The sequence below is a fragment of the Lutra lutra genome, chromosome 10 (assembly GCF_902655055.1).
Source record: "Lutra lutra chromosome 10, mLutLut1.2, whole genome shotgun sequence".
NCBI classification, from domain to species: Eukaryota; Metazoa; Chordata; class Mammalia; order Carnivora; family Mustelidae; genus Lutra; species Lutra lutra.
In genome coordinates, this window is record NC_062287.1 from 52,121,098 (window position 1) to 52,148,706 (window position 27,609).

Consider the following 27,609-nt stretch of genomic DNA (forward strand, 5'->3'; position numbering starts at 1 on the left):
CTCATTTCTTGTCTTTGTATTTTATGTCTTCCAATGGCAGAATAACTTAGCAAAAGAAAATTTTCTGTTGTGCAGGACAGAAAAAGACTGGATTAAATTGTGTTGCACTAATAAACTTCATGTGATCAGGGCAAAATTAGTTGAATCAAAACCTATTTGAGTGGGAGGAACTTTAAAATCACTCTTTGTGACTTTCAAAATGTTTTGCTCAAAAGTCATTTCCAAATAAAATCTTTTTACTGTGACCCAATATATAAACTAAATAAAAGTAGTAACTGTTTATCAGGCAGCTCAAATCTGCATTGTTTGGTCATTTTACACTGACCACCTATACGAAAATCTAGCAGAAAGTTGAGAGATTGCTAGAAAAGTCTTAATTATATAGAACTCTGTACATATTGCAGGACAACCTTGACTCCTGTTCACTAAATCCCCCTACAAGTTTCCAAAATATTTGCTAGGAAACATTATCATCACTATTGAGAGGCACAAATCTATGATCTCTCCTCCAGTAATCTTACCCTGAAGGCTTTGTGTGCTATCTACATGCTGATGACCACAAACTGTTCTTTCCAGCCCTACCCACTCTTTCTGAGCTCCAGATTTGTAGGAACAACTACCTTCTTGATGTTTTTCCTGTGATGTCTAGTGTACACTCAGATGTAATATGTCTTAAATATAACTCTTGATTTCTTCTCTCCAAAGCCTCTGCCTCTTCCTCTGGTTTTTTCCATAGCACTAAAAGTTACTGCTATCCATTCAGTTGCTTATTAAGTAAACAGTCTAGAAATGAAACTTAATCAGTGGTTCTCCTGCCTGTCTTCCTCAATCCCCCATCTAATGTATCAGAAGATACATTATGAATCAGGAGATTCTGTTGATTTACCTCAGTGTAAATCCTCATTCTCTCCAATTCTATTTCCAGTGTTACCTGTTTAACTCAAGCCACTCTTTTCTTGCTTGTGATTAAGTCTTCCCATTTATACTCTTGTTCTCCTGTTATCTTTTCTCCTCTCAGACACTAGTGTAATCTTAATACACATCATGCCAAAACTCTGCTTAAAATATTTCAGTGGTTACTCTGTGTTCTTAAAATAAAATCGAAACTTCTTATCATGATTTCTGAAGGCGCTACAGTGATCTCACTCCTGCCTGCCTCTCCAACACTCTCTCTGATCCTTAATCTTTTCAAGTTACAGTAACCTGCCTTCTACTCCTCAAATATAGGAAGCCCTTTCCTACTTCCTGAGCTCTCCACTGGATGTTCTTTGTGCCTAGAATATTCCTCTTCCGTAGAGCAGACACATTCTCATCCTTCAGTTCCGTGCTGGCATGTGGCTGCTTCAGGGCGCTGCCCTCCCCACCCCAATCCCTTACTCACTTATTGCAACCTGTAGTTATCTTGAATCTTTATTAGTTTACATGTTCATTTGTTTTCTTCCCCATTAGACAGTATAAGCTCTCAGAGAGGACTGTTTCATTCATTGCTTTGTCTTTTTGTCTAGCACAGTGCCTGGATAAAGGAATGACTGGTATATACAGCTTGTTATAGGAAGTACACAGAAACGTCCTCTTCCTAGCCTGGGCTTGGAGTGAGCATTAGGGGTGCCTGCTAGTAGTAAGAAAGCTTCATGGATGAGTGATTTATGAGCTGAATCTTGAAGGACAAGTAAGTTAGTCCATTTAGAATGTCTGGGCAGAGGGAGCAATGTACTGTGTACAAAGACCCAGGGATTAGCAAGGACATTTGCAATTAAATTTGACTAGAGTGCACAAAGTAAGTATGAGTTAGAACAAGAAAGCTTTAGAAGGTCACTGCCAGAGAAGGAAGTTTCTTTTCTTTGCTTTTTTTTTTTTTTTTTTTTTTTTTTAATAAGGAAGTTTCTTTTATGCTAGTTCAAGGGAGACTTTGGGGAACCATCAAAGGATTTTTGTATTGTTTTCGGAGTAATCAAAATTTCAGTTTTATGAAGATTATTCTGGCAGGAGGCTTGAGGTTTCAAAATTGGAGACTGTGAGACTTCTGTCTATAATTCTTTTTGGACATCTTCTATTTATTAAAGCCTTCTTTTAGGCCATGATTAAGCAACTCACTTTGTTTCCTGTTGGGGGAGACAAATTGTTTTAGTATAGCATTCCCTAAACCCCTTTTAACTAAAAAGTTATGGAGGACCCTGACGAGCTTTTGTTTATATGAGTTATAGTCTATTGATATTTGTCACATTAGAAATCAAAGGTGAGAATCATTTTTAATCTTTATTGCTTCATTTAAAATTAATTATAATAGACTCACTGTGTTAGCATAAATAAAATATTTTCTATGAAAAATACATATATTTTCTAAAACAGAATTTGTCAAAAGACTGGTATTTTATATTTTTGTACATCTCATTAATGTCTGACTAATATAAGATGTCTGGATTCTCTTACTTGTGTCTGCATTCATTCTGTTGCAATATGTGTCATTTAGGTTGAAATCCATTAAGTAAATCTAGCCTCATACAGAGACGTAGTTGGAAAAGGAGTATTCTAATGGCCTTTTCAGATTATTGTTGCTCTTCTTCTTTGATACCACAATTCAACAAGTGGTAGTTGTTTGAAGATTAGTTGTATTGTAGAATCTGTGCTGATCTCTTCCCTGGCTTTTGCTTTTGCCTAGAGTACCCTGCCCAGTTCAAACTACAGGCATACCTTTGAGATACTGCCAGTTCAGTTCCAGACCACTGCAATAAAGTGACTATCACAATAGAGCAGGTCAAATGAACTTTTTGGTTTTCCGTGCATATAAATATTATATTTACACTATATTGGAGTCTATTAAGTGTGCATTAGTATTATGTCTAAAAAGCAATGTATAAACTTAATTTAAATATGCTTTATTGCTGGGACTCCTGGGTAGCTTAGTCCATAAAGCATCTGACTCTTGATCTCAGCTTAGGTCTTGATCTCAGGGTTGCGAGCTCAAGCCCCACCACACCCAGTGTGGAGCCTACTTAAAAAAAATACTTTATTGTTAAAAAATGCTAACCATTATCTAGCTTTCAGTGAACTGTAATTTTTTTTTGCTGGTAAAGGGTCTTGCCTTGATATTGGCAACTGCTGACTAATCATGGTGGTGGTTGCTGAAGTTTGGAGTAGCTGTAGCAATTTCTTAAACTGCTACATCAGTTGACTCTTTCTTTCCTGAGTAGTTTCTACATAGCATGCCATGCTATTTGCTAGCATCTTATCTTCCGTAGACCTTCTTTCAGAATTACAGTCAATCTTCCACAATTCTGCTGCTGCTTTATCAAATAAGTTTATGTCATATTCTAAATCCTTTGTGGTTGTTTCATCAATCCTCATAGCAGCTTCACCAGTAGATTCTATCTCAAGAAATCACTTTCTGTGCTCATCCATGAGAAGCAGCTCCTCATCTCTTCAAGTTTTATGAGATTGTGGCAATTCAGTCACATCCTCAGGCTCCACTTGTAATTCTAATTCTCTTGCTCTTTCTACCACATCTGCAGTTATTTCCTCTACTGAAGACTTGAACCCCTCACAGTCACCCATGAGGTTTGGAATCCACTTCTTTCAAACTCCTGTTCATGTTGATATTTTGATTTCTTCCCATGAATTGCAAATGTTCTTCCTGGCATCTTGAAAGATGGATTCTTTCCAGGAGGTTCTCTGTTTACTTTTCCCACATCCAGCTGAGGAGTCATTATCTATGGCAGCTATAGCCTTATGAAAGGTATTTCTTACATAATAAGACTTGAAAATCAAAGTGACTTCCTGGCTGCAGAATGGATGTTGTGTTAGCAAGCTAGAAAACATTGATTTTGTTGTACAGCTCTATCAGAGCTCTTGGGTGACCAGGTGCATTGTCAGTGAGCGGTAATATTTTAAAAGGAATCTATTTTTCTGAGCAGTAGGTCTCAACAGTGGGCTTAAAATACTCAGGAAACCATGTTGTAAGCAGATGTGCTGTCATACAGGCTTTGTTCCATTTATAGAGCACAGGCAGAATAGACTTAGCGTAATTCTTAAGGGCCCTAGGATTTTAAGAATGGCAAATGAGCGCTGGCTTCAACTTAAAGTCACCAGCTGTGTTAGTTAGCCCCTAACAAGAGAGTTAGTCAGCCTGTCCTTTGAAGCTTTGAAGCCAGACATTGATTTCTCTCTAGCTCTGAAAGTCCTAGATGGCATCTTCTTCCAATACAAGGGTTATTTTATCTGCTTGAAAATCTGTTGTTTAGTAGCCACCATCATGACTTATCTCAGCTAGATCTTCTCAGTAACTTGCTGCAGCTTTTACGTCAGCTCTTGCTGCTTCACCTTGCAGTTTCATGTTATGGAGACGGCTTCTTTCCCTAAACCTCATGAACCAGCCTCTGCTAGCTTCACACTTTTCTTCTGCAGCTTCCTCACCCTCTCTCAGCCTTCACAGAATTGAAGACAGGGCCTTGCTCTGGATTAGGCTTTGGCTTGAGAGAATGTTGTGACTGGTTTGATCTTCTATCCAGACCACTTAAACTTTCTCTGTATTGGCAGTAAGGCTGTTTGACTTTCTGTCATTTATGTGTTCACTGGAGTAGGACTTTTAATTTCATTCAAGAACTTTTCCTTTGCACACTAAGGCCAACTGGTGCAAGAGGCCTGATATAAACGAGACACCAATAGTATTATCCACTATGACTTCATTTTCAGTGCAAATATCAACAGAGTGGCAAAGACAAATAACTCATTACTATTATTATGACAATAGTTTTGACCTCATGAGCCTCCTGAAAGGATCTCAGGAAACCCTCTGTGAGCATAGACTACCCATTGAGAATCTCTGTTTTGATACAATGCAGTGTGAAATCTCACACACTGCTGGTGGCAAAGAACATTGGTGTAACCCTTTTGGAAAACAGTTTGGTATAATCTGTTAATGTTAAAAATAGGCATATCCAATAACTCAACAACTTTCCACACAAGTGCATATCACTAGACATTTTTTTAAAAAGTACATAACAGCATTATTCATATTAGCTTCAAGTGGAAGTAGTTCAAATGTATGTGAACAGCAGAATAAATTGTCATAAAATAGACAATGGAACACCCTATGACAATAAAATTAAATTTCAGCAAAACACACAACAACATGGGTAACTCTCACAAGTATAATTCTGAGTGAAGTCAAACATAGTATGATTGCCTTTATATTAAGTCAGAAACAGAAAAATAATAGAACATTTTTTTCTCAACTTTATTGAGATATAATTGACAACTAAAATTGTAAGATATTCAAAGTGTACATATGATTTGATACACTTACACACTGTGAAAAGATTCCCCCCATCAAGTGAATTAGCACATCCACCATCTTGCCTATTTACCTTTGTTGGTGGGAGAACATTTAAGTTCTGTTCTCTTAGTAAATGTCAGTTATATAATACAGTCTTTTTTTTTTTTTTAAAGATTTTATTTAATTATTTGAGAGAGAGAGAGCATGAGAGGAGAGAGGTCAGTGGGAGAAGCAGACTCCCTGCTGAGCAGGGAGCCCGATGTGGGACTCGATTCCGGGACTCCAGAATCATGACCTGAGCTGAAGGCAGTTGCCTAACCAACTGAGCCACCCAGGCGCCCCTATAATACAGTCTTATCAGCTGTAGTCATCTTATTATACATTAGATCCTCAGACTTTATTTATCTTGTAACTGCAAGTCTGTATCCTTTTACCAACCTTCCCTTATTTTCCCCACCTGCTAGCCATCACTTTTCTCTCTCTGTTCTTTGAGTTTGGGGTATTATTTTTATTTTTGTTTTTGTTTTTGAAGATTCCACACTTAAGTGATACCATGAGGTATTTATCTTTGTCTGGCTTTTTCCCTTAGCATGGTGCCTTGTAGATTCATCCATGTTGTTGCAAATGACAGGATTTCCTTCTTTAAACACTCAGTAATATTCCTGTGTGTGTGTGTATGTCTGTGTGTGTCTGTGTGTCTGTGTCTGTGTACGTGTATAAATATACACCTCACATTTTTTTTAACTGTTCATCTGTTGACAGGTAATTTCCAGACCTTGGCTACTGTGAGTAATGCTGTTATGAACATGAGGATACAGATACCTCTTTGAAATAATGATTTTATATCTTTTGGATATAGATCCAGAAGCAGGATTATCGTATCATAGGGTTAGTTATATTTTTAATTTCTTGAGGAGTCTCCATACTGTTTTCTGTAGAGGCTTTGCCAGTTTACATTTCCACCAACAAATGTTCAGGGGTTTCCTTTTCTCCACATTGTCCCTGGCATTTGTTATCTTTTCTCTTTTTGATAATAGAATCCTAACAGATACGAGGTGGTATTTCATTGTGTTTTTTTACATTAATTAATTAATTAATTTTTTTAATTTTATTTTTTATAAACATATATTTTTATCCCCAGGGGTACAGGTCTGTGAATCGCCAGGTTTACACACTTCACAGCACTCACCATAGCACATACCCTCCCCAATGTCCATAACCCCACCTCCCCCTCTCCCAACCCCCCTCCCCCCATCAACCCTCAGTTTGTTTTGTGAGATTAAGAGTCACTTATGGTTTGTCTCCCTCCCAATCCCATCTTGTTTCATTTACTCTTCTCCTACCCCCTTAATCCCCCATGTTGCATCTCCTCTCCCTCATATCAGGGAGATCATATGATAGTTGTCTTTCTCCGATTGACTTACTTCGCTAAGCATGATACCCTCCAGTTCCATCCACGTCGTCGCAAATGGCAAGATTTCATTTCTTTTGATGGCTGCATAGTATTCCATTGTAGTCTATCTTCTTTATCCATTTGTCTGTGGATGGACATCTAGGTTCTTTCCATCGTTTGGCTATTGTAGACATTGCTGCTATAAATATTCGGGTGCACGTGCCCCTTCGGATCTCTACGTTTGTATCTTTAGGGTAAATACCCAGTAGTGCAATTGCTGGGTCATAGGGTAGTTCTATTTTCAACATTTTGAGGAACCTCCATGCTGTTTTCCAGAGTGGTTGCACCAGCTTGCATTCCCACCAACAGTGTAGGAGGGTTCCCCTTTCTCCGCATCCTCGCCAGCATCTGTCATTTCCTGACTTGTTAATTTTAGCCATTCTGACTGGTGTGAGGTGATATCTCATGGTGGTTTTGATTTGTATTTCCCTGATGCCGAGTGATGTGGAGCACTTTGTCATGTGTCTGTTGGCCATCTGGATGTCTTCTTTGCAGAAATGTCTGTTCATGTCCTCTGCCCATTTCTTGATTGGATTATTTGTTCTTTGGGTGTTGAGTTTGTTAAGTTCTTTATAGATTTTGGACACTAGCCCTTTATCTGATATGTCATTTGCAAATATCTTCTCCCATTCTGTCAGTTGTCTTTTGGTTTTGTTCACTGTTTCCTTTGCTGTGCAAAAGCTTTTGATCTTGATGAAGTCCCAATAGTTCATTTTTGCCCTTGCTTCCCTTGCCTTTGGTGATGTTCCTAGGAAGATGTTGCTGCGGCTGAGGTCGAAGAGGTTGCCGCCTGTGTTCTCCTCAAGGATTTTGATGGATTCCTTTCTCACATTGAGATCCTTCATCCATTTTGAGTCTATTTTCATGTGTGGTGTAAGGAAATGATCCAATTTCATTTTTCTGCATGTGGCTGTCCAATTTTCCCAACACCATTTATTGAAGAGGCTGTCTTTTTTCCATTGGATATTCTTTCCTGCTTTGTCGAAGATGAGTTGACCATAGAGTTGAGGGTCTATTTCTGGGCTCTCTATTCTGTTCCATTGATCTATGTGTCTGTTTTTGTGCCAGTACCATGCTGTCTTGATGATGACAGCTTTGTAATATAGCTTGAAGTCCGGAATTGTGATGCCACCAACTTTGGCTTTCTTTTTCAATATTCCTTTGGCTATTCGAGGTCTTTTCTGGTTCCATATAAATTTTAGGATTATTTGTTCATTGTGGTTTTGATTTGCATTTCTCTGATGGTTAATGTTGTCGAGTATCTTTTCCTGTATGTTTTGGCCATTTGTGTATTTTTTTTTCATTTGTGTATCTTCTTTAGAACAATGTCTACTTAGGTCCTTTGCCCATTTTTTATTGGGTTATTTATTTTGCTCTTGAGTTACATTGAATTCCTTGTATATTTTGGATATTAATCCCTAATCAGATATATGGTTTGCAGATATTTTCTCCTATTCCATAGGTTCCCTTTTCATTTTGTTGATGGTTTCCTTCACTATGCAGAAGCATTTTAGTTTGATATTAAATCCAAAAAATCATTGTCATGACCAGTGTCAAGGAGCTTACCCACTGTTGGGGTTCTAGGAGTTTTATGGTTTCAGGTCTGATGTTCAAGTCTTCAATCCATTTTGAGTTAATTTTTGTGTGTGTTGTAAGATAGGGTCCAGTTTCATTCTTTTGCATGTAGCTGTCCAGTTTTCCCAACACAATTTATTGAAGAGACTGTCCTTTTTCCATTCTATAATTCTTAACTCCTTGTTATAAATTAATTGACAATTTATGCATGAGTTTATTGTTGGACTCTATGCTGTTCCATTTACCTGTGTGTCTGTTTTTATGCCTATAGCATACTGTTTTGATAGCTTTGTAATGTAGTTTAAAATCAGAAAGTGTGAAACTTCCAACTTTGCCTTCCTTTCTCAACATTGCTTTGGCTAACATGAGTCGATAGAAAAGACTATTCAGAGTCTTTTGTGGTTCTATACAAATGTTGGGATTATTTTTTCTATTTCTGTGAAGAATGCCATTGGAATTCTGATAGGGAGTTCTTTGAATCTGTAGATCACTTTAAATAGTATATACATTTTAACAATATTAATCCTTCTGATCCATGAGCATGGAATATTTTCTTTCATCAATGTCTTAATTTTCATTGTACAGATCTTTTACCTCCTTGGTTAAATTTTACTTCATCCTTTCCAGTTTGGAGACCTTCTATTTCTTTTCTTTCCTTTCTTTCCCTTTCCCTTTCCCCTTTCCTTTCCTTTTTGCCTGATTCCTCTGACTAGGACTTCCAGTACAGTGCTGTTTAAGAGTGATGAGAGTGAGTGTCCTTGTCTTTTTCCTCATCTTAGAGGAAAGGCTTTCCATATTTCATCATTGAGTATGATGATAGCTGTGGGCTTGCCATAGATGACTTTGTGTTGAGGTACATTCCTTCTATGCCCAAGTTATTGAGAGTTTTTATCATGAAAGAATGGTGCTTTTTCTGTCAAGTGCTTTTTCTGCATCAGTTGAGATGATCATATGATTTTTATCCTTATCTTGTTCATGTGGTGTATCACATTGATAGATTTTGGATATTAAACCATCTTGGCATTCCTAGAATAAATCCCACTTGATCATAGTATACGACCTTTTAATATATTATTATTTGATTTGCTAACATTTTAAGTATTTTTATATCCATGTTCATCAGGGATATTGGCCTATTGTTTTCTTTTCTTCTAGTGTCTGTGCCTGACTTTGGCATTATTAGGGTAATGTTGTCCTTGTAAAGTGAGTTTGGAGGTAGTCCTTCTTCTCATTTTTTGGATGAGTTTGAGAAGGATTGGTATTAGTTCTTTAGCTGTGCGGTAGAATTCACCAGTGGAGTCCTTTGGTCCAGGACTTTTCTATGTTGGAAGGTTTTTATCACTTTTCTTCAGGGTAAGTATATGTTTCTAGGAATTTATCCATTCTAGGATTCTATAACTGTTATAGTACTATCACAATCCTTTGTATTTATGTCTTATCAGTTATAATGTCACCTCTTTCATTTATAATTTTACTTGTTAAGCCCTCTCTCTTTTTTTCTTGGTTAAGTTGAGCTAATGCTTGTTTATCTTTTCAAAAAACTAGCTCTCAGGGGCGCTTGGGTGGCTCAGTGGGTTAAGCCTCTGCCTTCAGCTCAGGTCATGGTCTCAGGTCCTGGAATCGGGCCCTCTGTTCAGTGGGGAGCCTGCTTCCCCCCCTTTGTCTGCCTGCCTTTCTGCTTACTTGTGATCTCTCTCTGTCAAATAAATAAATAAAATCTTTAAAAAAAAAACTAGCTCTCAGTTTTATTGATCTTTTCTATTGTCTTTTTAGTTTCTATTTAATTTATTTCCACTCTGATCTTTATTTCCTTCCTTCTGCTAACTTTGGGCTTAGTTTGTTCTTCTTGGGAAAGTAATATATTGTTTTGATGGTCAGGTTAACAGTTTGGGGAGGAAAGATGAGTTATTGGAAACAGGGTTATAGAGTTTTGTCATAGGTTGTTACTATTATGTTTGGTGTTCTGGGCAGTAGTCACCAAGGCATGTATTTTGTGATAAATCATTGAGCTGTACTTTTCTGCACTTGTGTTGCATGTTGCAATAGAAAACTTAAAGAAAAAAGATTAGCAGGTTTTTAGTGTTCTTTCAGCAAATGCATTTAATAGAAGCATGCTATTTTTGTTTCATAATTAAGTTATTACCAATTTTTGAGTACATTAAACCATCTTATCCTGGCATCAGTTGCTGTCTTTTTGAAGCTTTAACATGTTTACAAATTAATTTTTTTTGTTTTTATCAAGTGAGATTATATTCTCTATTGCGAGTATAGTAAGCTTAAAAGTTCCTAATAAGAAATGTTTTAAATAATGTGGTGATAATTAAGGCAGTTCTGTTCCTCCATATTTATTTCAGTAATGGTTTTATCACCTGATTCTGAAACTTTTGGGTACATTTACAGAAGGTTAAAAAAGCAAAGTAAACACATTCCTATTTCTGAGTCTTATCTTTGTGATAAAGAAACCAGAGTAAAGATCAAGATGGGCCCTATATGAATACAAACAACCTCCTCAGCTTCCTGGTGCTACATGTATTCTGTGTGAGGAGTCTTTTATCTCTTTGTTTACATTTGCTGGGACTGATAGAAATGATAGGCATTAAGGAGGGCACGTGATGTGATAAGCACTGGTGTTATATGCAACTGATGAATTATTCAACACTACATCTGATACTATGATGTACTATATGTTGGCTAATTGAATTTAAATTTAAAAAAAAGGAAAAAAAGAAATGAGACCATCTCTCTTGGCAAATGAAGGGTATAGCATGTTGATCATAGAGATCCATCCATATGTTGATGGGAGTTTTTAAAAATGGGCTTTCCTTTTCACAACACTTTCAGATTGAAAGCGAAATTGAGCAAAGACATAAATACTTCCCATAAACTCCCTGCCCCACACATGATAGCCTCCTCCTTATCAGCATCCCCCACCAGAGTGGTACAGTTTGTCAAATTGTTGACTCTTTATTGACACATCCGTATCACCCAAAGTCCTTAGTTTACATTAGGGTTCATTCTTTGCATTGTACGTTGTGTTTGGACAAACATATAAGACATATATATACCATTATAGTATCATACTTAGTAGTTTCACTGCTTTTAAAATCCCGTGTTCTACCTATTCATCCCTCACAACCATAGAACATTTTTGTTGTCTCAGTGGTTTTGAGAATACTAAATATAATATAGTTGGAATCCTACAGTATGTAGCCTTTTATATTGTTTTTTTTTTCACTTAGTAATATGCATTTGTAATATGACTTTTCATGGCTTGATAGCTCATTTCTTTTTAGCTGAATGATATTCTTTATCTGGATGTACCACAGTTTATCCATTCAGCTACTGAAGGACGTCTTGGTTGCTTCCAAGTTTTGGCACCTGTGAATAAAACTGCTGTAAACATGTGTGCAGGTTTTTTTTTGTTTGTTTGTTTTTTGTTTTTTGTTTTTTTTAAAGATTTTATTTATTTATTTGACAGACAGATCACAAGTAGGCAGAGAGGCAGGCAGAGAGAGAGAGAGAGGAGGAAGCAGGCTCCCCACTGAGCAGAGAGCCCATTGCGGGGCTCGATCCCAGGACCCTGGGATCATGACCTGAGCCGAAGGCAGAGGCTTTAACCCACTGAGCCACCCAGGTGCCCCATGTGTGCAGGTTTTGATAAAAGTTTTCAACCCCTTTGGACAGGTATCAGTCAGTGCAGTTGCTCAAGAGTGTATTAGTTTTGTAAGAAACTACCAAATTGTCTTCCAAAGTGACTATACCATTTTGATTCCCACCAGTAGTGACCGAGAGTTCCTATTGCTCTATATCTTCGCCAGCATTTGGTGTTGCCAGTGTTCTAGATTTTGGCCATTCTAATAGGTTTATAGTGGTATTGACTAGCTTTTCAGCATGCTTGGCCAAGACAGTGGCTGTGAGTCATTTTCTATGGATCATGGGATTTGAATACCCCCACCCTCACCCATTTTTTCAGCAATCTATGAGCCAGGTTTTGTGGGGGTTTTTGTTTTTAATTTTGGACACTCAAAGAAATAAGGAACTCGGGGAAAGTTCTGTAAGTTCCTTTCGGGTATTAGACCAATTGATAAATGAGTAATTAAGATTTTATGGATATAACCTCCTCCAGACATACTCATAACTTACCAAAACTCAAGATTAGTGCTTCATATTAAATAACGTTTGTTTCACAGTTAACCCATGAAATTGAAAAATACTGGAGTTTCTCAGGGCCCTTGTCTCTTATTCATTACTGTATCCCTGTAGTTAGCCTAATACCTGGCACATAGTAGGCATTTTGTAAATATTTATTCAGTTGAAAAATGAATTGAAGTAGGGCCTGAAAAAATAGGGATAGCTCTATTTGAGCTGAGACACAAATTTATTTTTCAGTGGAGAGACCTTAGAAAAGGCTTCATTCATGTTAATGCTAAGGAATGCAGTGATCAAAAATGGTGAGCTATAGCAACTTCTTTCTAGATAGGAATCCTGGAGCAAGGAAAGCAAAATAAAAAATAAACTGCTGGGACTATATCAAAATAAAAAGCTTCTGAACAGTGAAGGAAGCAGTCAACAAAACTAAAAGGCAACTTACTGAGTGGGAGAAGATATTTGCAAATTGCGTATCTAATAAAGGATTAGTATCTAAAATATGTAAAGAACTATAAAGCTCAACACCCAAAAAATGAATAACCCAATTAAAAAATGGGCAGAAGACACAAATAGACATTTTTCCAAAGAAGACATTCAGATGTCCAACAGACACATGAAGAGATGCTCAACATCACTCATCATCAAGGAAATGCAAATCAAAAGTACAATGAGATATCAACTCTCACCTGTCAGAATGGCTAACATCAACAATACAAGAAACAACAGGTGCTAGTGAGGATGTAGAAAAAAAGGAAACCCTCTTTTGCACTGTTGGTGAGAATGCAGACTAGGGCAGCCGCTGTGGAAGACAGTGTAGAAGTTCCTCAGAAGGTTAAAAATAGAACTACCCTATGATCCAGGAATCTCATTACTGGGTATTTACCCAAAGAATAAAAAAATATTAATTCAGAGGTATATACGCACCCAGAAGTTTATAGCAGCATTATCTACAATAGCCATATTATGGAAACAGCCCACATGTCCATTGATTGATGAATGGATAAAGAAAATGTGGGATGTGTGTGTATTTGCATGTACATATACAATGGAATATTGTGGAGTGTATATACATATATGCATGTACATATACAATGGAATATTACTCAGCCATAAAAAAGGATGAAATCTTGCCATTTGTAATAATATGAATGGAACAAGAGAGTAAGTGAAATTCTAAGTGAAATCAGTGAGAGAAAGGCAAATACCATATGATCTCACTCATGTGGATTTTAAGAAACAAAACAAATGAGCAAAGGGGGGAAAAGGCAAACCAAGAAACAGACTTTTAGCTATGGAGAACAAACTGATGGTTCCCAGATGGAAGGTAGGTAGGGGGTTTGTTAAATAGGTGATGAGGAGTGCACTCACTTTGATGAGCACTGGTTGATGTATGGAACTGTCGAATCACTACATTGTACTCCTGAAACGAATATTACACTGTTAACTAATCGGAATGTAAATAAAAACTTAAAAAATAAAAAGTTTTTTAAATGATGGAATATCCAGAAATTAAAATATGCTATAAAGCCTCTAAATTAGTGTGTTTGGGGCACTTGGGTGGCTCAGTCAGTTGAGCAGCCAAACTCCTGATTTTGGTTCTGTTCATGATCTCGGGGTCCTGGAATCAAGCCCAGCGTTGGGCTCTGTGCTTGGTGGGGAGTCTGCTTATGAAATTTCTTTCTCCCTGTACCCCTTCCCCCAACTCATGCACACATGTGCTCTCTCGCTTGCTCCCCTGCTCTGTCTCTGTCTCTAAAGTAAGTACATAAATCTAAATTTCATTTTTAAAAAACTTTAAAAAATAGTGTTATTGGTGCATGAATAAACCAGGAGATAGAACTTAAAGCTCAGAAATAGCTTTAAGTTATACTACAGAGATGCTATCTCAGATCAGTGAAGTGTTACTAAGTCAACTTCATAGCCATATAAGTGTATTAACCAAAAATAATATGCAGAATTTTACATACATTGTGGCAGATGGTGTGATGTGAATATGTTTTTCCCCTGAGAATTTTCATCCCCTGGGATGATATTGCTGTGGTAATTTCTTGTACTTTCAACACAACAGTAGTAATTTCCATGATTCTTAGAATTATGGTACATAATCTACCTAGTCTTAATGTATTTCTTTCAACCTCTGAGTATTTTATTCGAGAGAAATAATAGAATATAAAGACATTTATTTATTTATTTATTTTTATATTCTTCTCTATATACTTTTAATTTTTTTCAAAGTGGAGCCCAATATGGGGCTCAAACTCACAACTCTGAGATCTGGACCTGAGTATAGATCAAGATTTGAACCAAAGAATGTAAAGACACTTTAAGTACTGTACGTGAAATTTTTAGAATTTTAGAATTTTAGAAATGTTTAGAATCAGAGCATTCATTCATTGTGAAAAATATTTCTAAACATAAACCAGGAAGAATGCTTGGTATTTCATTACTTGCCTTACATTTACTGATGTTTGCTATTATGGTATTTTGATAGTTCATAAAATAATATACTTGCTATCTTATTTCTTTAATTACATTTAATTTAGTTATTTTGTTTTCTTTTTTTAAGATATAGCAGAAATATAATATTCAGAGATTTAGAGTGTTTATTTTCAAGGTGGTTATTTGGATCTTAGAGCTCATTTTCCTTTACAGAATTATGTAATAATTATATTCACAGGGTAGTCATTAAGACTATTTAATGCATCATATAGGTAAAATACTGTAACTTTTTTTTTTAAAGATTTTTATTTATTTTACAGAGAGATCACAAGTAGAGAGAGAGAGAGAGAGAGAGGAGGAGGCAGGCTCCCTGCCTAGCAGAGAGCCTGATGTGGGACTTGATCCCAGAACCCTGAGATCAGGACCTGAGCTGAAGGCAGAGGCTTAACCCACTGAGCCACCCAGGCAGCCCCAAAATACTGTAACTTTTAAAGACAACTTATAAAAACTGGTAATTAAGCAAAACAAAAATGGTAAAATTGAATAAGAAACTATTTTATCTTTGAAGAAAATAGGAGAATGAGAAGTATTGACACAGGGATCTTGCAGTCATATGCTGAACATTTTTAAGAGCTGTAAATATTGATCTGTGGTTTTTTTTTATAATTTTAAACATACAGGAAAAGCATAGAAAATAACAACCAAATGTCACCCAGCTCAATATATTGCTTCAGAAACTTTAAAAAATAAAACCTGCAATTTTTAATCTTATGTTTAATTTTTATTTTAAACCTTGTGACTCTCATAGTGTTTGATGTAAATTTGGGTAGTTTTTAAGACTTGCAAGCATAAAGAAAGAAGAATAAGGAAGCAGTCCCAGAGGTGACTGGGGTGATTTGTTTAGAGAGTGAAGTTGTATAAGAGAGTACACAGATACATACCTTCTTTAGAACTGAATGAGCCACATCCATGAGAATGCAGAAACAGATCTAGAAATAGTTTTTTTTTCAGTGATCAGAAAATTATACTGATGATAGTATCTTATCCTTTCCAAATTTTCCTGTTTGAATAGATGTCAGAATTAGTGTTCAAAAGGTGGGCAAGTGAGTATGTGTCTTTTTATATTTAGCCAAAAGTGGTATTTAATTATATAGGATATCTGCAAATTATGCGTTTGTGAGTGGGGGTGGATAGGAGGAAGACAGAGTCATAGTAGGGCACGTAACTAATTTCTGTGAGGAAAATGAAAATTTTTCTCTAAGCTGCTTTAAACTTACAACCATATACTCAAAATACATTCTCTATCTTTTGTATTTTTAAAAAAATTATTGTAGATGTTAAGATGATGGTTACATTAAAGAATCAGTAAACATCTCTTTACAGGTCTACCAGGAAAATGACAGAGTATTGATTATAAGCAGAATAGTTATAAGAGTTAATATAAGAAATACTTTCTGCAATACTATCTGCTTATCAGTGTCTATGTTAGAAAACAAACATACCCCTAAAAGTGCACTAGAGGTAGATTTTTTTTTTAAGATTTTATTTATTTATTTGACAGAGAGAGAGATCACAAGTAGGCAGAGGCAGGCAGGGAGAGAGGAGGAAGCAGGCTCCCCACTGAGCAGAGAGCCTGATGGGGGCCTCGATCCCAGGACCCTGAGACCATGACCTGAGTTGAAGGCAGAGGCTTAACCCACTGAGCCACCCAGGCACCCTAGAGGTAGCTTTTAGACCAGCAAAACCATGACACTGCTTGAAGCTTTTACAGCTAACTGTGCTACGTATGCTTTTTGTGCTTTCCTTGCTTCTTTATCAGACTTTATATCTTCTAATTTCTGGTGGCTAACTCCCTCTGTTCACCGTTGACTCACTCTTGGTCAACAAGCATTTATGGAACAATTACTAGCCTCTGGCACTGTGATAGGTGCTTAGCATACCAAGATACGTTAACTCATTTCCTACTCAAAGAATTCAGCGATCATTTGGCCTTCTCTTCTCTGGCTTTCCCCCAACTGTGTTATTATTACAGGTAGTGCAGTAAAACCATCGATATTGTCTTGGTATTTGACTTTGTTCCATACCTTGTTCTTGGTTTTAAATTTTTTATTGGTGCCGATCAAAGGAATCTGCGCCACTGTAGGACAAAAGATAAAATCATGAGTGTTTATGTGATAAAGAATACAAGGGGAATGGGGCACCTGGCGGGCTCAGTCAGTAGAGCATGCAGCTCTTGATCTCAGGGTCATGAGTGCAAGCCCCATGTTGGGCATAGAGCTTACTTTAAAAAAAAGTAATAATTATAATAAATGAAATCTGCTTGTGTCAACAAACATATCTTTTTAAAAAAGAATACACAAGGGGCACCTGGGTGGCTCAGTGGGTTAAGCCTCTGTCTTCAACTCAGGTCATGATCCCAGGGCCCTGCAATCAAGCCCCATATCAGGCTCCCTGCTCAGCGGGGAGCCTGCTTGTCCCTGACCCTTCCTCCCAACTCATCCTCCCTCTCTCTTTCTCATTCTCTCTTTCACATAACATCTTTAAAAAAGATAAGGTAAAATAAAATTAATAAAAAAGAATACATGGGTTAAAACCCATATACCATTTGAGTATTTGCTAATAGTACCTCAGATTGTACTTTAAAAATATATATATATATTGTTTTAAATGTATTTTTTGAACAGATGATATAGTTCATGGTTCAAAAGGTAGTAATTTAAAAGTACAGAAGGATTGTATCCCACCTTGGTTCCCTAATGATCTGCTATCCTTCCCCGGAATCAACCATTGTTATTTCTTATGAATCCTCAAAATATTATGTGGCACTATCACATTGTGGTTAAAGACAAAGATTCTGGCCAGACCACCTTGATTCATACTGTGCATCACATCAGGCAAGTTGAATAAATGACCTCTTTGTCTCAATTTCTCCTTTGTAAATGGGAATACTAATAGTTTATTAGGTTGCTTATAAGCTCTTTAGCACAATGTGTGGCACATAGTAAGTGTTTACTGCATATTGTGTATGGTTGTTTCTGTAATTCTGTATATATCTGAATGTCTATTCTTTTAACCTCATTAGTACAAATTACAAAAGTTGAATTAAACAATTTTCATTCATGGTACACTGTTATTGGTCTATGCAAGGCACTAGTATCATATTACTGTGTAACAAAATCATTTATTCTTTCCCATGAGTCTACAGGTCATTTGGATGATTCTGATCTCTGTTGGACTTGGTTAGCTGATGGTTTGGCTGGGAGCTGGCCGATCGAGGATGGCCTCACGTGTCTCAGATTTCTCTGTCTTGTTAATCAGGGCATGATCTCTTTGGTGGCATAGGTCCAAGAAAGAATATGGAAATGCGCAAGCATTGTTTTCAATTTCAATTTCAATCGTTTTTGTCAATTTATGTTACCATATCATTGGTCAAAACAAGTCACTTGGCCAAACTCAGATTTAGCATGCGATATGACAAGGGGTGTTCATACAGAGAGGTGTGAAAAATTGAAGCCATGAGTGCATTTAATCTAATCTAATATACTCTGTAGTAATTGCAGTGCAGCACTTGGTGGTTGTCTTAAAGCAGGATAGTCAGTAGTATGGAAGACAAGCTAGAAACTAGAGATCACCAGGCATCTCGGTGTGTGTGTCACCGTGTCAGACTGCCCCAGTTTTCTAAGAGTCATGACATCAGCTTTATTTTCTCTTCTCAAATCTTTTGCACATCCCCTCTCAATAAGAGATGGCCAGCTATAACCTGGAACCAAGCAGGAAGGGGAATTTTAGGAAACGAAGTCCTACGTTTCAATGGGAGCAGTAATGCCAAGCTGACAAAGCACAATTCATCACCGCCCCTTTCTTATTTTATTTTTTCCTCTTTATCCCAGTCTCTGCTCCCATTCTTTTTTCTTCTCTCTCAGAGGTACTCACTTTAATGTTGAAATATCATCTTTTATTGTGTGTGTAGCCTCATAAAATATGAATGACCTTTTGTATGTGATTTTTAGTTTACATTAATGATAACATATTTTGTATCTTGTTCTATTTCCTACTTTTTCCCATTTAACTCTGTTCAAATTCTGTCCATGTAGGTACATTTATTTGTTGCTTCTCATTGCTACAAAATATGCAATGGTATTTGCTGCATTTTACTTACTCATTCTTCTAGTTAAGGACTCTTAAGTTGTCCTGTTCTAAGTTAACACCCAGAAAAAAAAGTACTGCAACAAATAGTCTTCAACATATTCCCTAATGACTTGTATAAAAATTTTTCTGGAATATATATCTAGGTGTGGAATTCTTGGGTCATAGGGTATATGTATTCTTAACTTCGTGAAGTTCTCCGGAATAGTAGTACCAGTGTACACTACACGACTTTATGAGAGGGTTCCAGTTTTTTGATGAATTAGTTCTCTATGACTTTGTTAGAAAAAAAATTTTTTTTAAGATTTTTGTATTCATTTGAGAGAGAGAGAGGGTATGTGCACTAGAGCACAAGCAGTGGGGAGCAGCAGAAATAGAAGAAGAAGCAAGGAGCCCAATGCCTGAATTCTCAATTCCAGGACCCTGAGATCATGACCTGAGCTGAAGGCAGACACTTAACCAACTGAGCCACTCAGGCACCCCAGGTTTTCTATGACTTTGTAACAAATTGCTTGAAACTTAGCAACATCAAACAGCACCCGTTATTACTAGGTTCTGTATATCATCAGTCCAGGATGGTGTAGTTAGGTTGTCCGCTCAGTCTCAGAAGGCTGAAGGCAGTGTGTGTGCCAGTTGTATTCTCCTCTGTAGTTTGACTTTCTCTCTCAAACTCATTTCGGCTATCAGCCAAATTTAGTTCCTTGCAGTTCTAGGATTGAAGTTACCATCTTGTTGCTAACTATTGGCTAGTTTGTTCTCAGCTCCTAGGGACTGTCCTAAGCACCTTTTTTGCATGTGGCCTTCTCCATCTTCGAGTCAAGGACAGCTTGTTGAGTCCTTCTCCTGCTTCAAATCTCTGACTTCCTCTCCTGCAACCAGCTATAGAAAACATTTCTGCTTTTAAAGGGCTCATGTGGTTAGGTTGGGAATACCCAGAAAGTCTCCAAATCTTGAGGCCCTCTGATTTGGAACTTTCTTTTTTCTTTTCTTTCTTTTTTTTTTTTTTTTTTTTTGATCTTTTAATAAACTGTAAGGCAGGACAAATATCTCATTTTTTTTTTCATTTTTTGCTCATTTCTTCATTTTTCTCCTCATGGTAAGTATGCTCGTTAATCCCTGTCACCTATTTCACCTATTCCCCCCCCACCTACCTCCCCTCTAGTAACCATCAGTTTGTTCTCTATAGTTAAGAGTCTGTTTCTTGATTTGCCTCTCTCTTTTTTTTCTTTTCCTTTTCTTGTTTGTTTTGTTTTTTGAATTCTGCTTGTGAGGGAGATCATATGGTATTTGTCTTTCTCTGGTTGACTTATTTCACTTAGCAATATATTCTGTAGCTCTTTCCATGTTGTTACAAATAGCGAGATTTCATTCTTTTTTAGGGCTGAATAATATTCTCATATACATAGTTATATGTGTATCTCTTCCATGTTTTCTTTATCCATTAATTTATCGATGAACACTTGGGCTGCTTCCATAGTTCAGCTATTGTACATAATGCTGCAGTAAACATAAGGATGCATGTATCCCTTTGAATTAGTATTTTTATGTGTTTTGGGGGTAAATACCCAATAGCCCAATTACTGCATCATAGAGTAGTTCTATTTTTAATTTTTTGAGGAACCTCCATACTGTTTTCCACAGTGGCTATTCCAGTTTGCATTTCCAAGAGAGAGTTTCCTTTTTCTCCACATCTTCACCAGCACCTGTTGTTTCTTGTGTTTTTGATTTTAGCCATTCTGACAGGTGTGAGTTGATATCTCATTGTACTTTTGATTTGCATTTCCTTGATGATGAGTGATGTTGAGCATCTCTTCATGTGTCTGTTGGACATCTGAATGTCTTCTTTGGAGAAATGTCTATTTGTGTCTTCTGCCCATTTTTTAATTAGCTTATTCATTTTTTGGGTGTTAAGTTAATATAAGTCCTTTATATACTTTGGATACTAACCCTTTTTTGGCTACATCATTTGCAGATATCTTCTCCCTTTCAGTAGGTTGCCTTTTAGTTTTGTGTTTCCTTCATTGATCAGAACCTTTTTATTTTGATATAGTCCCAATAGTTTATTTTTGCTTATTTCCTTTGCCTTAGGAAACATATGTAGAAAAATGTTACTACAGCTGATATCAGAGAGAGTACTGCAGGTGCTCACTGATTTGGAGCTTTAGTTGCAAAATCCTTCATGGCCGTTCCTGGCTTAGTGGTTAATTGACTAAATCAGGGGCTGAGACTCTTGGGCACATCTTAGATATCTGTCTACCATACCCTGAATCTGTACCTACACTTGACCTTAAATAACTTTGTAATCTTTGTCAATCTGGTATATGTAATGAATTCTTCTTAAAATGCCTTATTTTCATTTGCATTTCTTTTGTTTGTAGTGAATTTGAGTGTTTTCTCATATATCTTAGCCATGCAAATTTTCCTTTTTTGTAAAAATCTCTTTTCATCTCCCTTGTCCAGTTGGGGAGCAGCTTTTTTTCTTTCTTGTTTTCTTGTCAACAGGTTCTTATAGGCCCTGTCCATTAATCACTTGTCAATTTTAGGTGCTGAAAATATATTATTCTTTTTTTTTTAAAGACTTTATTTTTTAATAATCTCTCCACCCAAAATTGGGCTCAAACTCTAAACCCCAAGAAGAAGATTCGCATTATCTCCTGACTGAGCCACCCAGGCGCACTGAAAATATTTTCTTCTTAATCTGTCATTCTTCTGACTTTGCCTGTATCTTCCTTTGTTAAATAGAGATCCTTAATTTTAATGTCAAATTTGTCCATTTTTCATAAATTTGTCATAAATTTGTCATTTATTACTTACAGTGTGGGAATCTAGTTAAAGAAATCCTATGCACTGGCAAGGTCATAAAATTGGATGCATAATCGGTATTTTTTTATTCTTTCTTCATTACTAAGAAGTATTTAAGATTACAAATCTTAAATTTGCAATCCTATGTTTTTATTTTTTTTTAAGATTTTATTTATTTATTTAACAGAGAGAGATCACAAGTAGGCAGAGAGGCAGGCAGAGAGAGGAGGAAGCAGGCCCCCCACCAAGCAGAGAGCCTGATGTGGGACTCAATCACAGGACCCTGAGATCATGACCTGATCAGAGGCTTAACCCACTGAGCCACCCAGGTTCTCCCCCCATGTTAGTTTTTTACCCTGTCAAATCCAATAGTTACTTATTTATATATACTTTTTTAAAAATTGAGGTGAAATTCTTATAAAATTAATTATTTTGAAGGGTACATTTTGTGGCATTTCGTGCATTTATCATGTTATACAACTACCACCTATATCAAGTTCTAAAGCATTTTCATTATCCCAAAAACAAACTTCATGCCCCATCCCCATATCTCCTATTCCCTCCAGACCCATGGCTCTCACCTAGTCAGCCTCTATGGATTTACCTCTTTCAGACATTTCATACAAATGAGATCATACAATATGTGGCCTTTTATGTCTCACTTTTACTCAGCATAACATGTCCAAGATTTAGTCTTATTTTAATGTGTATATAAGTACCTCATTCCATCTTATCGCTGAATATTATTCCATTGTTTATATATATTACATTTTGTTTATTTATCTGTTAATGACATTTGAATTGTTTTCATCTTGGCTATTGTGAATAGTGCTCTTATGAACATGAACGTATATATATGTATTTGAGTACCTGGCTTTAATTCTTTGAAGTATATACCTAGGAATAGAATTGGTAGGTTATATAGTAATTCTTTGTTTATCTTTTTTAAGGAAACATGAAACTGTTTTCCTAAGCACCTGCACCACCTAACATTTTTAGTTTCATTCCATTGCAGTCAAAGAAAAGGACTTGTATGATTTCAATCTTTTTTAATTTATTGAGGCTTGTTTTATGTCCTAGCATATGGTCTGTCCTGAACAATATTGCATGTGTTCTTGAGACAATATGCCATCTGCTGTTGTTGGTGAAGTCTAAAATTTTTAAATTTCCTCTCTCGATTCAGCATTTGGTTCTTAGAAACCTTTAACTGTTTTCCAGAGTCCCCACAGTTGATTCTAACAGTTTTTACTCATTATTTTCAGTTTTTCCGTGGAGGGACAGCCCTTCAGAGCAATCTATCCCACCATGTTTATCTACACCACTCTCAGCAATTGCTTTTTAAAATATTTCATAATGTCCCTTTAATATCCTGAAGTAAAATGTATAGGTAGTATAACTTAATTCAGAAGTTTTAAAAATCAATGTAATGCATAAGTTGTAATGTAAAGGAGAAATAAGAAGAAGTAATTTTTAAAACTGTAGTAGGAATTTCAGTATGTAAGTATGTATGACATTGGATGGCATGATGAAGTAGCGATATGTTTATACCTATTTAAATAAGTTGCATTTAAGAGATGTAAGAGGATCAGATTCTATTTCGTACAAATGCTAATAAATGAAAGACTAAAAGGTAGGCATAAAGACTAGACTTTTATATGCACAGGAAATGAGAGAAATCACTTTAGGAGAAGTCAAGATAGAACACAAATACAAATTATAGACTAAAGAGGTGAAGGAAAGGAGAAAATAATAATATTCTTATAAATGTGCTGGGCCTTATTTGAAACATAATTATTTATTAAGTAGTGAGGAACTACAGAAAACATACTTTTTTATTTTGGAAATCCAAGCACAGGTCAGGGCAAATATTTTAGTCTTATGTACTTGAGTCCTTAGAAGAAATATCCTTTCAGTGAATATGGGATTCCAAGATAGATTTTTAAAAAGCAGTGATAGGATATTTAGGACCAGTATCAAAGTAAGTTTGAAAAATAAAAGGCAATTACAAAATAAATGAATGATTTCAATTGGTAATTTTTACACTAGATTTCTCATTCTTACACATATATGCCTATATCTGATAGGCAATATTTTTAGAACCAATGGAATTAAATAAGATGTCTTCATGTGTTTCTGTAATTCAGTATTTGATACTAAGTCTCTTAAAGGAGTCTCACATTCTCTATTGTGTATTTAAAATTGGCTTTATAGCTTTTTTTTTTTAAAGATTTTATGTATTTATTTGACAGAGATCACAAGTAGGCAGAGAGGCAGGCAGAGAGAGAGGAAGGGAAGCAGGCTCCCTGCTGAGCAGAGAGCCCAATGCGGGGCTCCATCCCAGGACCCTGGGATCATGACCTGAGCTGAAGGCAGAGGCTTTAACCCACTGAGCCACTCGGGTGCCCCAAAGATTTTATTTATTTATTTGACAGATGGAGATCACAAGTAGACAGAGAAGCAGGCAGAGAGAGGGGACAAAGCAGGCTCCCTGCTGAGCAGAGAGCCTGATTCGGAGCTCCATCCCAGGACCTTGGGATCATGACCTGAGTCGAAGGCAGAGGCTTTAACCCACTGAGCCACCCAGGCGCCCCTAAAATTGGCCTTATTGCTTTTATAGTAACAGCACCATTACACTAAAGCACTTTAAAATAAATGCACAATTTGAAATATAAGACTAAGAGAAATTAACTTTCATCCAAAAAAGTGAGTATAATAGTCATACTTGGATCCAGAAGCTTTTTTAGTTGTCTATTTCAATTGTGTTTATGGGGCACCTGGGTGGCTCAGTCTGTTAAGCGTCTGCCTTTGACTTGGGTATTGATCCTTATCCCTCTGCTCCTCCCCCTGCTTGTGCTCTGTCTCTCTCTGTGTCAAATAAATAAATAAGCAATCTTTTTAAAAAAGTAAAATAAGTGCATTTGACCCCCAAATAACTTTATAGTTTGTTATAAATGATGACTGGCCTGTTTCCTACCTGTTTTAACTAGAATAATCACCATATCTATATTATAAGTTTATAAAATCTTTAAATTAATTGCCCCCTGTATCTTTTAAAGATAGAGTTCTGCTCTTCTGCATTGTGGTGGAAGTTAAATTAATATACGTAAAAGGTTATAATGTAGGGACGCCTGGGTGGCTCAGTGGGTTAAAGCCTCTGCCTTCGGCTTGGGTCGTGATCCCGGGGTCCTGGGATCGAGCCCCGCATCGGGCTCTCTGCTCCGTGGAGGGCCTGCTTCCTCCTCTCTCTCTGCCTGCCTCCCTGCCTACTTGTGATCTCTCTCTCTGTCAAATGAATAAATAAAATCTTAAAAAAAAAAGTTTATAATGTATTTATTAAAATCTGCATTAAAAATACTATTATTAAAAATTTAATAACATGACAACACGTGTTCTAGAGGCTATTCCTTTGAGAAAATCAAATTTCAGTCATGGGTCAGAATTTTAAGAGATTTTGTATTCCTTCAAAAATTCTTTAAAAATTTTAATTCACAATCTCTTTCCTTGTCTCTTAGTCAGAATCACTTTTTAGGGAGAACTGTATCTTGTGACAAAAATACTTTGTCCTTTGGTTTTATGTTTTGAAAATGTGGAGCAAATGTCCTTGACCTTAGCAATTTCTAAGTAGGCATTTTCTCTTTTAGGATTGTACTGAGAACTGCCTTTATTCTCATGAAAATGATCTGTCCTCGCATATATTGAATTGCATTGTGATTTTAGTTGTGGCACGTATGTGAATGTGAAAGCAGAGCAAAATATCTCATAGCTTTTTGTGGCTCATGTTTTTCATTTGCAGCCTTCAAGCAAAATTAAGGTGCCTGAGGAGAATTTCTTCAATGTTCCTGCTTTCTTAACTGTTTCAGGACAACTTCACCTAGAAGTGATGTCAGGGTACAGAATTTTCTTTTCTCTTTTGTTTTAATGGACTACTGATTATGGGTTGGATGGGAGTGAAATAATGCTTTCTTTCACCATGCCAAAACCTACAAATTGAAATCAGTGTTTACAATTAGTTCACTTGAATTCACCAAAGTACATTTAGACTTGACAATAACCAGGTTTCTTCCTAAAATCACATTAGTCTAGACTTTTGATTTTAATGAAAAATGTAACATTGCAAAGATGAAGTTGTGATTTTTTTCTTTTTGCTAATCTTTTTCTTTTCTCATAAATCTCAAAATATGTAATCAAAATTTAAGTGTAATTAATCATGTTTATGAAAGTAAAGGCAGTTATGTGTAGTTCACATCTGAACCAGGTATTAGCTTCTTGCATTTAGAAATAAATAGGTACCCAGAACAGATGGAAGAAAAAAATTTTTTAAGTAATTAGCTTAAATAAGGAAAATTAACTCACAGAACCATCAGGAGTGACATGTAACAAATTAGAAAGTCTTAGATGTCAGATCACATGGCCTTGAAAATAACATACACTTAGATTCTTTTCTGATTTATCTTTGAAATAAAAAGTATTATTTGATAATTCCGATAACAAGATTATTAACAATATTTTCAGAATACTGTGCAAAAAACTTATTGCAATAGCCCTGTGAGACTATAGGCTTTGCAGAGCAGTGGGTGGAAAAGGTCATGTCAGGCATGTCATGGAAAGTTCCTTATGCCTTTCAAAGCATAATTTTAAGAAATTAAAATCATGACTCATACAAGTATGAAGTTAACATGTATCAAATATTTTATTCAATTCATAAATTACTAAGGGAACAAGGAAAATAGTAAGGCTGGTTCAGAGAGCATTTGAAGAGCTGTGTATTCATATAGGCAATTTAATAAAGGAATTTTAGAATTAGATTGTGAGGTTAGTTATAAACTGGTTAATATCCTACAGACCAATAAATCTTAACCTTTGGAATTTTCTCTTCTACCTGACAAAAATTATTTGTAACTCTACTAGACAGAAATCTTCAAGTTAACATGTAACTTTACTTAATCTGGGATATTTAATTCAGTAGTCAGTAGAATAATGGAGCAAAGTACATTCTCGTAAGTAATTAACCTTTGAACAAATCTGTGTCCCCAGTATTCCACTGAAAGGGAACGCTAGGGGCACCTGGTGGCTCAGTGGGTTAAAGCCTCTGCCTTCGGCTCAGGTCATGATCCCAGGGTCCTGGGATCCAGCCCTGCACTGGGCTCTCTGCTCAGCGGGGAGCCTGCCTCTGCCTACTTGTGATCTCTGTCTGTCAAAGAAAGAAAGGGCACGCTATCTACCTTCTGGCCTTATATCCAAGTTTTAGATAATCTTTCTTAAATTTTTGGTATTCATTTTTTAATGTATAAAGTTTTTATTTTATTTTATTATTTGACAGAGAGATAGAGAGAGGGCACAAGCAGGGAGAGCAGCAGAGGAAGAGGGAAAAACAGGCTCCCCACTGAGCAGGTAGCCCAATGCGGGGCTCTCTCCCAGGACCCTGGGATCGTGACCTGAGCTGAAGGCAGATGCTTAACCAACTGAGCAACCCAGGCACCCTGCTGGCAATGTATAATGTTAGAAGCAAAGTACCTTCCCTTCAGAAGTGTCATAATATGTGAAAGGTGTAAGTTTACCAAGGGTTTGCCATTATAATACCCCTAGTTGATTAAATATGTTCCTACTTTCCTGGTAAAGTGCAGTGAACAACAGAACACAGTATACAGTGAAACTTGACAGAAGATTAAGTTGGCAGGATATGAGGTTCTGTATTTTTTTTAATGTGTTTTGAAGTATTTCTAATCATGTCAGTCAAATGTGTCTAGTTGAATATGCATAGTTCCAGGATTAT

General features: G+C 36.4%; 1 protein-coding gene across 3 annotated transcripts in view; it reads left to right on the forward strand.

Annotated features, from left to right (window-relative positions):
* The window catches only part of NARS2 (asparaginyl-tRNA synthetase 2, mitochondrial), a 139,330-nt gene that overhangs the window by 36,780 nt on the left and 74,941 nt on the right, over positions 1 to 27,609 (forward strand). For 2 of the 3 annotated variants that reach the window (XR_007121062.1, XM_047692625.1), the window contains exon 6: positions 25,630 to 25,724. The exons of the other annotated variant lie outside the window; for it this stretch is intronic. Coding sequence is in view for 1 of the 2 variants with exons in the window: in XM_047692625.1 (XP_047548581.1) it covers positions 25,630 to 25,724 (95 nt within the window). In the remaining variant the exon portion in view is untranslated. The remainder of the gene's footprint in view (positions 1 to 25,629; positions 25,725 to 27,609) is intronic. 3 annotated transcript variants of the gene reach the window in all.